The sequence below is a fragment of the Leptodactylus fuscus genome, chromosome 4 (genome assembly GCF_031893055.1).
Source record: "Leptodactylus fuscus isolate aLepFus1 chromosome 4, aLepFus1.hap2, whole genome shotgun sequence".
Taxonomy (NCBI): domain Eukaryota; kingdom Metazoa; phylum Chordata; class Amphibia; order Anura; family Leptodactylidae; genus Leptodactylus; species Leptodactylus fuscus.
In genome coordinates this window covers 161,441,094-161,453,113 of record NC_134268.1, presented here as the reverse complement: position 1 = coordinate 161,453,113, position 12,020 = coordinate 161,441,094, and the positions used below count along the sequence as shown (strand labels likewise).

Genomic DNA, 12,020 nt, shown 5'->3' with positions numbered 1-12,020 from the left:
ACTATATATTACATGTATCTCCTATCACTGCTATATACAGTACCTGATACATATATACTCCTGTACACAGGCTGTATAACACATCACATTGTCTGTATCACAACATACACAATATAACACATCAAATCACATTTGCTAGCCCACCAAACTTTTTAAAGCACTTTTACAGTTTCACGTCTGTGTCCGCCCAACACTCAACTCACCGCAGACGAAGTCGCGGGTAAAAGCTAGTATATATATATATATATATATATATATATATATATATATATATATTAGTATAGTAGGAAGGGAAGGGAAGATTAGTAGGATAGGATGGATTGCCCATATGTGTAGATGCAGAAGTAACCAAAGGGGAGTCAATTTAAATTGTGTGTCATTTATATGACACCAGACCCGCTGTTCTAGTTGTGTAACACTTGAGATACAGCAATTTGAAGTGACCCAACTGCTACATCTGTAACAACAATGGCTGTAGCAGTTAAAAAAAGGGAAATAACGCTTACACTTTAACTTTTTGTTTTCTAAGGTTCATTCTTTGACATTACAGCTTTACGGTGCCCCAATCCTTGTTCCTGGCAGAGAAATTTTGATCCCACTGGTACTCTTAAGGTGATCCCTACTGCTCAACTCTGCATTGAACTCTTCCACCCTTCTCCACTCTGGTCTAGGTGATGGGTGTAGTGGTCTTCTGGGTGGGCGCTACAATATTACTAAGAGCAGAGTGGAGGATATTTGGGCAGCTCATTACACAGATCTGGGAGCACTTCAGTATTAGGAATCATCTCCAGGGCACTTACAGGAAAGGCCACGCCAGATTAAAACTTCATTCACAGTGGTGCTGATATTGAAACCATCCCCAAATGTATGCTTAAACAGCCTTCCACAACTCCTGTCTAGCACTGTCAGCAGTTTTGCAGGGTCATACCTGCTGACAGATTCCCTTCCAGCAAAAAATGTAATTTCCTTTGGCACCACTCACTACCCGGCCAATACATTTATTCATTGCTAATAGTTTGCAGTGTTATTCCCATATCAATCCGGTCTTACTCTCCATGGGTTTATCGATTTCATTGTTCTAACTATCTTATTAACCCTTGGATCGTTGCGGCCATACACTGTCCTAGGAGAGGAGGTCATCATTTTATGCTGTCGAGGACAAATAGGAAACTTCAACTTGTTTCTAATGTCTGCAAAGATTAGTGAAAGCTATAGATCCAGCAACATTCAGTGAAAGTACGTTCAGCTGACCAAGGGCTTGTGTGTGTTTTATGATACCTGTGTTCTGCCTTGCTCTATTATGCCCTTGTGCAATTCTGTAGACTCATTTAATATATTTTCTTGTCTAAGGGTCCACTCTCCTTGGAAAAAATGGACTGCACGCTGTTATAGAAATTTCCCAAAAGATTGTTTTATTAAACTTTCTATAATGCCAAACTACAAGGAATCTCAGGGGATGAATGATGCTCGACCCCTCTCCGCCTGCGCAGACACCATCATTGCAAAGAGATATTTGATACAGCAGCGGCTCGGCAGGGGAAGTTTTGGGACAGTTTATCTTGTGTTAGACAAGAAGGCAAAAGAAGAAGAACAACAGTAAGTAACTTGGAGATGCTCGTATAATGTTACTCATTGCACATGTAAAAATGTATATATGTTCTGGACCGTGCCATGTTAATAAATAATGCGTATAACCAGATATTGTCACACAGTGCCTAGGGTGAGACGGTGAAGGGAAAAGTGCTGGAGTCCCACTATATCAACCCCAGATTCCTGACTTATGTGTGGTCCAGTGCGGTTGTCCAGGATAAACCATTTATGGCAAGGAGGCCGAGGAAGGTGAAAAAAATAAACTTATACTTACCTGTCCAAGGTTCTCCGGTGTCTCTGACCGCGGTCTGGTCCTTCTGTTCTCGTTACTGCTTCTGGCGAAAGTCACCACCACATGTGACCACTGAGGCCAATCAGCGACCTAAGAAAAAGGCACGGGACATTGCAGGTGGTGTATGCGAGTGACATCCCGGTTCCTTTCCTGAGGCCAGTCAGTGGTCATGCGTGGCAGGGACTTCCACTGGAAGAAATATCGGGAGCAGCAAGACTAGACCACTGGTGAGTATGTTTTTGTTTTTTTTTCACCTTCCCCAGTTTCCTTGCCAAAAACTGTTTATCCTGAACAAACCCCTTTAATCTGCCCCATGTATTTTTTATTTTTTAATAATGTTTTAGATTTAATTTTTTTTAACAAACTTACTTTGAGGTGGCCATATCAGGGATGCACACCTCCCGATTGTCTGAGTATAGCTGGGTGGGTTTGTTTTGTGGCAGCTTAAATGCAGTAGAGAAATACATTAGACCAGTACTGTCTTCTAGAAGTGATTCTAGTCGCCTTTCCCAGAGACCAAGAAGTGACCGAGGAGATAAATACACAGTGTTATCTGTATGTGTAGTGCCCGGTGTTCTCCTTCTTTATCAACAAGAATTGCAAGGTAGGTTCTATCAGAAGTTCCTTACCATCAACAACCTACATATTGCATCGTGGCTTGCTTCAGTATTGTGTTCGCCTGGAGATTTACTTGAAACACCAATAGAACAAGATGTCTGGTTGCTCAGAATGATCTAGGTATTAGACACTAGGTAAGTGAAACATGGAAGAATTAGATGCCTGGTAACAATTAATGACAAGTATTAAGAATACATAGTAGAATATGAGAATGACTTGTACTGTACACTGCCAGATGACAGCATCTGTCTGCCCTCGGGAGTGTAATCCTGAATAAAGAATAGGAAGTTAATGCGCCACAGCCAGCTCTTCTAGCACTTCAGTGTCTACAAAGCGTTTGATTTGGTTTCCCATATGATCCATAATACATCATGCTCTTCTAATTCAGAGTCCTCTAAGCTCACAGACAGGTTTTGTTACTGGCTGCCATCTTAACTGAATACACAGCTGCTGACAGTGCCCGTTTTCCTAGAAGACTTCATTATTTCATTGTTGTTAGTCTTCAGGTTGGCAGTTTTGGATATTTCACACCAGAAATAGTCTGACTTACCTTGATCTGTTGTCCAGAAAAGAAAAGAGACTGTAGTGGGGCCAGGACCTTCAGTTTGCACCTACTTCTTCCCTCAACCTCTCACCATTTTAGGCTATAACATTCTTACTATCTCATTGACATTGATGCTTTGAAGATTATTTTTTGCTATCTTGATAGGCAGCTATGAGACATCTGAGAGTGGATGCAACTTCAGGATCAATAGTTGGAGAGTACAGTGAGGGCTTACCCTCTTAAATAGTACCCACCATGCTGCTGGGCTTGGAAAATCCTTAGTAGCCCTGTATACCTCAGAAAAAGAAGTTGAAAAAATCCACAACTATATACAAATTAGTACTCACGTGACTGCTGGGATGTGTACAGATCTTGCAAGTGTCCGGGTAAATCAGTGGTAAATCAGCTCCTCTTCCTTAGGCACCTTGCAGACGACCGTGTGTATTTTGCAATCCATAAAATACTGTTTAAAGGGGTATTCCCATGACGCTTGTTCACTAACCTGCAGGCTGTTGTGCTCTCTGCACTTCCTGCTTCTCTCGGCACATAGGTGGGCGGGGTTTCACTTGCATGGGATTGGTTGTAAATGAATTACCACAGTGTGAAGCTGATGTAGCAAAGCTGGATTTGAGTCAGTTTTCATTACATACAGAGGTAACGGACTCCCTATCTCAGCCCTTATCAGCCAAATTCAATTAAACCGACTGATAAGAGCTCAGAAATCCCGGAGCTCTCACCTCCCCTATCTGAGAAGCTCCGCTACTTATCAGACACAAACAGCTCAGAGCTGCTCCCAGCCCCTCCCTCCCCCCATGAGAGCAGGCAGCTACATCACTTGACAAATGAGCAGATAATCCCAAGGGCCATAGAAACGGAGTGTCAACAATGAAGTGAATAAATTAAGATAGCGGCCAAACAAAGCAGTTTTGATAAAGCAATGCATTTAGGAAAAGTCTTAAAGCCACATAAACTAGCAGTATAGATAGGATCCTTGTGATGGGACAACCCCATTAATGTTCAGTTTTTGTAGACTGTGTGTCATCAGTGTGTCTTCAACATCAATTCTGTATGTCATCCATATTTGCAGATTCAGAAAAATGGATGACACTCTGAAGCAAAAAAAATCCTGTGGGTAGCTAGGTAACTGTGCCACAAATACGGACGACACATGGAATACATCCGTGTGCCGTCAGTGGTTTTTACTCTGCCATGGGCTTCTATGGGCAAGTCCATGCCAAAAACACTGAACAGAATAGACTCTGGGCCCGCATACGGATCTGTGAAATACACGGTAGTGTGCTTGGGCCCATAGGAAATGAATGGTTCAATGTGCTATTCGGGAAAACATGGATAGCACCCTGAAATAGCACATGGTCGTCTGTAAGGGGCCTTAGATTGACGTGGGTGACCCTACATATGTCATCCTCAGGCTGAATATCACTCTTGTCAGTCCAGCCTAGTACAGGTACATGAGCAGTGCACTTGCTTCTGTTGCTTCTGCGCATGCCCAAGTTCTAATGTATGTCAAACATTGATGACCTGGATGTTTCATTTGGACTAGCGCTTGTGCAGAACAAGATTGATTCCTCTGTCAAGACTAGTTAAAGGGGTTGTCCACATCTTTACTATTGATATTCTATCCCTACAATAGGTCATAAATAGTAGATGATACCCCTATAGATGAATTGTTTGCCCGGGCTGCAGTGTAGCAGGACTACAGTATACAGCTCAGTACACTGTGTAGGGGCTCACCAAGTTACAGCAAGCTCATTCTCAGTTATTTGATTCTTTGGCCAGGTCATCAATCTACTATTGTAACCTATCTATCGTGAGTACAGATTAATTGTAGTAAAGTCATGGGCAACCCCTTTAACCATACTTATATGTCCCAATATGTCTACAGTCTGCAAATCAGTTGGGTGGGATCTTCATTCTTTTGTGAGAACTTGTCAAGTAGGATCTAATATCCACATTTTAATATGTCAAGAAATCTGTATTCTTAAAGTTTTGCCCAATATCCCACCATAGGCCTCCTGTGTATCATTGTAGCTTGTGCCTTACAGTGCATCCACCATAACATAACTAAGCCTTCTATCTCAGGATGGGAAGATCTAGAAACGACTAGGCACATTATCCAATATTCTCATTTCACACATTTATGGCATATGTACAGAATCCATTATTACCAGTAATAGTCATAGAGTAGCATCATTTCTGACTGGTTAACATGAGTTATTTCATATCATTCTACTACTTAGTGCCGTTCTCTGTGCCCAGAAAGCAGGTAGCTTCTTCTATGTAAAAGACAATCCTCCCATGTCCAGGCCTTGCCTATTCCAGTGATGATATGTTCACATTGTAGTGGTCTTGTGCTGAGGCGATACATGACCACTGTGAGCTCTGCAACCTGTTACTGGCTATAGAGTGACATGTCAACGCCACCAATGGTTACCGCTGCGGCCAGTGATTCCTTCCAGCCATGTCTATGTCATCAGAGGGACCCTGGAAGCTTAGTAACTGGAGCAGCAGGAGATCAGTAAGGTGTGACTTCCTAACATTATTTTATAGTATTTTGGTATTTTAGTAACCTGGGATTCGAATCCGACCAAAGACAACATCTTCAAGGCGTTTGCATATTCTCCCTGTGTTTGTGTGGGTGTCCTCCAGGTACTTCGGTTTCCTCCCACACTCCAAAGACATATTGATAGGGAATGTAGATTGTGAGCCCTATACGGGACAGTCTGTAAAGCGCTGCAGAATATGATGGCGCTATATAAGTAAGCTAAATAAAATAACATAAAAAGAATTATATAAATGAGGTGGCTGGACAATCCCTATAAGCTAAATCAGCTTGGATAGTAACTGGGGAGTTATTATATAAAAATATTTCATCTCCATGTTGTACTCGCACACCAATAATCTCATTTTCTACTGAGACCAGGATGTGTTCCTGTTCTATTGTAATCTTGCCTGTCAGAATACAGTATGTTGTATCATCGTTGGAATACAAATGCTCATTTTGTAACTGTTCTGGAAAAACCTGATTCATATAGAGTACATTTGGTTTGGAGTTAACTGGGCTAATACAGTTAGGGCCAGAAATATTTGGACAGTGACACAATTTTCGCGAGTTGGGCTCTGCATGCCACCACATTGGTTTTGAAATGAAACCTCTACAACAGAATTCAAGTGCAGATTGTAACGTTTAATTTGAAGGGTTGAACAAAAATATCTGATAGAAAATGTAGGAATTGTACACATTTCTTTACAAAGACTCCACATTTTAGGAGCTGAAAAGTAATTGGACAAATAAACATAACCCAAACAAAATATTTTTATTTTCAATATTTTGTTGCGAATCCTTTGGAGGCAATCACTGCCTTAAGTCTGGAACCCATGGACATCACCAAACGCTGGGTTTCCTCCTTCTTAATGCTTTGCCAGGCCTTTACAGCCGCAGCCTTCAGGTCTTGCTTGTTTGTGGGTCTTTCCGCCTTAAGTCTGGATTTGAGCAAGTGAAATGCATGCTCAATTGGGTTAAGATCTGGTGATTGACTTGGCCATTGCAGAATGTTCCACTTTTTTGCACTCATGAACTCCTGGGTAGCTTTGGCTGTATGCTTGGGGTCATTGTCCATCTGTACTATGAAGCGCCGTCCGATCAATTTGGCTGAATCTGGGCTGAAAGTATATCCCGGTACACTTCAGAATTCATCCGGCTACTCTTGTCTGCTGTTATGTCATCAATAAACACAAGTGACCCAGTGCCATTGAAAGCCATGCATGCCCATGCCATCACGTTGCCTCCACCATGTTTTACAGAGGATGTGGTGTGCCTTGGATCATGTGCCGTTCCCTTTCTTCTCCAAACTTTTTTCTTCCCATCATTCTGGTACAGGTTGATCTTTGTCTCATCTGTCCATAGAATACTTTTCCAGAACTGAGCTGGCTTCTTGAGGTGTTTTTCAGCAAATGTAACTCTGGCCTGTCTATTTTTGGAATTGATGAATGGTTTGCATCTAGATGTGAACCCTTTGTATTTACTTTCATGGAGTCTTCTCTTTATTGTTGACTAAGAGACAGATACACCTACTTCACTGAGAGTGTTCTGGACTTCAGTTGATGTTGTGAACGGGTTCTTCTTGACCAAAGAAAGTATTCGGCGATCATCCACCACTGTTGTCATCCGTGGACGCCCAGGCCTATTTGAGTTCCCAAGCTCACCAGTCAATTCCTTTTTTCTTAGAATGTACCCGACTGTTGATTTTGCTACTCCAAGCATGTCTGCTATCTCTCTGATGGATTTTTTCTTTTTTTTCAGCCTCAGGATGTTCTGCTTCACCTCAATTGAGAGTTCCTTTGACCGCATGTTGTCTGGTCACAGCAACAGCTTCCAAATGCAAAACCACACACCTGGAATCAACCCCAGACCTTTTAACTACTTCATTGATTACAGGTTTACGAGGGAGACGCCTTCAGAGTTAATTGCAGCCCTTAGAGTCCATTGTCCAATTACTTTTGGTCCCTTGAAAAAGAGGAGGCTATGCATTACAGAGCTATGATTCCTAAACCCTTTCTCCGATTTGGATGTGGAAACTCTCATATTGCAGCTGGGAGTGTGCACTTTCAGCCCATATTATATATATAATTGTATTTCTGAACATGTTTTAGTAAACAGCTAAAATAACAAAACTTGTGTCACTGTCCAAATATTTCTGGCCCTAACTGTACATTAAAGTCTATGCATACCTTTGTAGCATGTTTCATTATTCTACATTACCGTTCAAAGGTTATCACTCCGATTTTTCCTACGTGTAGGATTTAGCTGCCTGCTTGAAAAATCAGACATCTTTGGAAACGGACACTTAAGGACACCCACGGACAGTAAAGGACACTACATGATGTCCCATTTAAAATAATGCAAATTGTAACGGACACAGCTAGTGTCTGATGCTAAAATCTTGCGCGGACATTAGCATCGGACACTAGCTGTCGGACACCGATGCTAGTGTAAACGCCCCCTTACATGTATAATCACTGCCATATAAGCTGTAGTATACAATACAAGCTTTATTAGCTAATCTGTTAGACTGATTGCTTGGGGGCTACTTCTCCAGCCCTCCTCAGGCCCCTTCCAATTTACTTCTATGGGATGAGGCTGTAATGACATCACATGGCCACTATGAAAGAGAGGCGCTATGCAATGTAAACAGTGAAGACGTCACAGCGCTGCAGTCCCTTCATACTGGTGATAGATGACCCTCACTCATCCGAGATAACCTATCCTGAGGATGGGTTGTCACTAAAAAGGAGTTGGAAACCCCCATTACATTTTTTATAGCCCAAAATACAAAAAAAATTGTATGCAACCATGGAGAGGCCACTTTAGTTTTCAATCTGTTGTGGAGACTGGCATATTTTTCAGGCACTAGTCCCATAAAACATTGTATGTTTTATATTTCTCAGCATACCATTTTCTAGAGGGCAAAGTGTAATAATGACAAGTGATGTAAAAATAATTCATTGTAACTCACACTGGGAAATATTGCAGCAGGGCGGCAGTCACAATAAACCACTCAAACATGACTTTACCCCTATTATTGTGCAAGAATTGTTAAGGTGTCAATTCTAAGCAGCTGTAGCACTTTATGTATTTCATGAGATTAATATAAAGCTAGTGTGAGATGATGGTTGTAGCTCATGTTTTTGCCACTGGAGGGCAGTATTGTACCATTACTGAATAATGACTGGTTCTCATGTCTAAAAACCACTTTTTATCATCTTGATCAGTCCAAAATAATGTTATATTGTCCTAACACAAAACGTAATATATATATATCTATGTCTATATCTCTATCTATCTATCTATCTATCTATCTATCTATCTATCTATCTATCTATCTATCTATGCTGGTATTGTGCAAACCAACTAGATCAGGAACATTTGGCACAACCCCTGATATGTCATAGAGATGTGATCAGTGTAGTCGGGGGATTGTTGTGACTACTGTGACTGTGTACTCAGCCGGGCATACATGTGTGCTGCCACATATGAAATACCTCTCACCAAATATGTACGTGGAACTCACCCGGTGTAATGTGTACTAGGAACTCCACAGTTCATGTTGGGGGGGGGATGTACTAACATGGCAGGATATTAGCATGTGCACAGCTACAATTTGCACCAACAATTCTTGTCTTAATAAATTCCCCCATTAAAATTACAATATGCATTGGAGCAGGCAGCGGGACTTTTGTGGGTCATGTCATTTGCCCAACCTTGCCAAGTGCCAACCTGATCCTAATGTGGGATAGGGGTTAAACAGTCTTGCATTTTGTTCTTTTTTGTATGATAGTAATAGAAAACCAAACACAAAGGGATTGGCAACCTTTGGCATTCCAGCTGTTGTGAAACTTCTATTCCCATCATGCACGCTCGCTCAGCCGTTCTCGGGTAGTACCATAGAAGTGAATGGAGCATGCTGGGACTTGGCAAATAATACCATTAATAAAAATATTGCACCCACACAATGTATTTGCATAAACCAGCTGGGACAGGCTGCCAGAATACAGTTCTTATTTCTGATTCACACTTTTGGTTATTGTTGGAAATTTATATATATATATATATATATATATATATATATATATATATATATATATATATATACACACAGATACACACAGTATATACAGTAGACTACAGTCAATCTGCCGGCGTTCAAAGCTCCTCCGAACTCTCTAATCATCAGCAAATTTCTAAGACAACCTGTGAATTTGGGATCACAAAAGTGGCAGAGAAGAATTTCATGATCATAAGACAAACATTGCTTTGACTAAAATGTCAGGTTTGATGTGTTGCCTTTGAAAGTAACAACATGTTCCTACATCAATTCAGGAAAAGCAAATTAACACATGCGAAGAAACCCATTTTCTCCCCATCGCTCCTTGACTGAGCTCCTGATATTTGCCCTAGACTTCCCCCTTTAACTTTTTATTTTCCTGCTGTATTGTGCCCACTTGTGTTTAAAATGTATTATTTTTTCAGGTTTTTTTAAAATGTTTGAACCGTTTGATTTTAGCACTAAACGAATTGATTTTAGAGAAATCCTCCAAGACGATAACTATACAGAGGTATACTGTAGATGGCCACCATGTATTAGTGCCGATGGGGAGTGTGTGTGTGGGGGGGTACTATAGAAGAGAGGGAGAGGTCCTTAGCATATTGGGCACCTGTTTGATCCATTCAAAGTGAGACACTCTTCAGCAGTGTAACCCAAAGGTTTTTTCCAAAGGTCCATTCACACGGAGAAAAATGGTGCTGTATTTGGCACTGAATTTCCGCGCAGAAAAAAAAGCTTCCCATTGATTTCAACGGGTTCCACTAGCTTTTTTTTTTCACTCGTGGGGGCTATTATAAGGGTTAACTATTATTTATAATGGTGCTGTTATAAGGGAAGGACAATAATATAGGACTAATCTGAGGGGGGAACAATTACCATATTTTCCGGACTATAAGGCGCACATAAAATACTTCGATTTCCTCAGAAATCGAAAGTGCGCCTTATAGTCCGGTGCGCCTTATATAAGGCTTGAAGCGGCGGCACGCGAGGAGTTAAGCGGCGGCCGCCGGCAAAGTCTCCATGCCGCTTCCATACATTGCAATGGGAGCGCGCTATTCAAATAGTATTCGTTCATCTCTAACTATTTGAATAGCGCGCTCTCATTGTAATGTATGGAAGCGGCATGCAGACTTTGCCGGCGGCCGCTGCTTAAAGGGATTCTACTAGAGATGAGCGAGTACTGTTCGGATCAGCCGATCCGAACAGTACTCGCTCAACTCTAGATTCTACCATTAAAAGAACCTCTTCCCCCTGACCACGTCGGAATAGCCTTAAAAAGGCTATTCGTCTCTTACCTCTTCCATAGCCAGCGCCGCCTTCTCCCTGAGCTGTGTTCGCGCCTTCCGTGTCCCCGTCTGTGTTGTCGTCTTTGGGCCTCATGGATGACGCATGCGCAGTCGGCTCTGGCTGCGAGAGCCTGTTAGAGCCGACTGCGCATGCGTCATCCATGAGGCCCAAAGAAGACAGAGACGGAGCTGCGGAAGAAGGCGGCGCTGGTTATGGTAAAAAGGTAGGAGACTATTCCGACGTGATCAAGAAGGAAGAAGTTCTTTTAATGGTAGAATCCCTTTAACTCCTCGCGTGCCGAGCGCTTCCATTCATTTCAATGGAAGCGTGCCATTGAAATGAATAGAAGCGGCTGGCACGCGGGGGGTTAAGTCTGCCGGCCGCCGCTTTCAATCACATATAAGGCGCACCGGACAGCGCTGCGCCTTATAGTCCGGTGCGCCTTATATATGGACCTAGGCAGGACTATAAGGCGCTCATGGGCAATGCGCCTTATAGTCCGGTGCGCCTTATAGTCCGCAAAATACGGTATATACAATATATATATATATATATATATATATATAATATGTCATCTCTTATAATAACCCCATAAATATAGCATTTACTTCTTATATATAGTAGCCCCTTTATATATAACAGTTTCCCCTTATATATAGTAGCCCCCTTATGTATAACAGATACACCTTATAAATAATACTTCACCCTTATAATAGTCCCCCTTATATTTAGTTCCTCCGCTATAAGTATTAGCCCCCCTATAAATACTATAAATAATAATTTGCCCCCTTAGCAGGTAATCCCTTTCCCTTACAATACATCTTGTACTCACCTTACCGCGCTCCTGTGATGAGTGGAGCAGCCGAAGATTCTCCTATAGTAGCAGTACAGGTGGATCAATGCAGTGATGTCATCACACCACCTGTGCTATGGCGTCCTGCACATTTCTGTAGTTCTTCAATGACAGAGCAGGGACATTTCATCTCTCTGCTGTGTCATAGGATTAAACTGATACAACTCCCGGGATTCAAGACGTTTGGGAATGGGGGCCCTGAGCAATTGACCA

General features: G+C 41.9%; 1 protein-coding gene across 1 annotated transcript in view; it reads left to right on the top strand.

The window, feature by feature from the left end:
* NEK11 (NIMA related kinase 11) overlaps window positions 1-12,020 on the top strand; it is a 171,500-nt gene that overhangs the window by 8,933 nt on the left and 150,547 nt on the right. Inside the window, exon 2 of the mRNA XM_075271296.1 lies at window positions 1,351-1,596. Within this exon, the coding sequence (XP_075127397.1) occupies window positions 1,430-1,596 (167 nt within the window). The 5' untranslated portion in view covers window positions 1,351-1,429. The remainder of the gene's footprint in view (window positions 1-1,350; window positions 1,597-12,020) is intronic.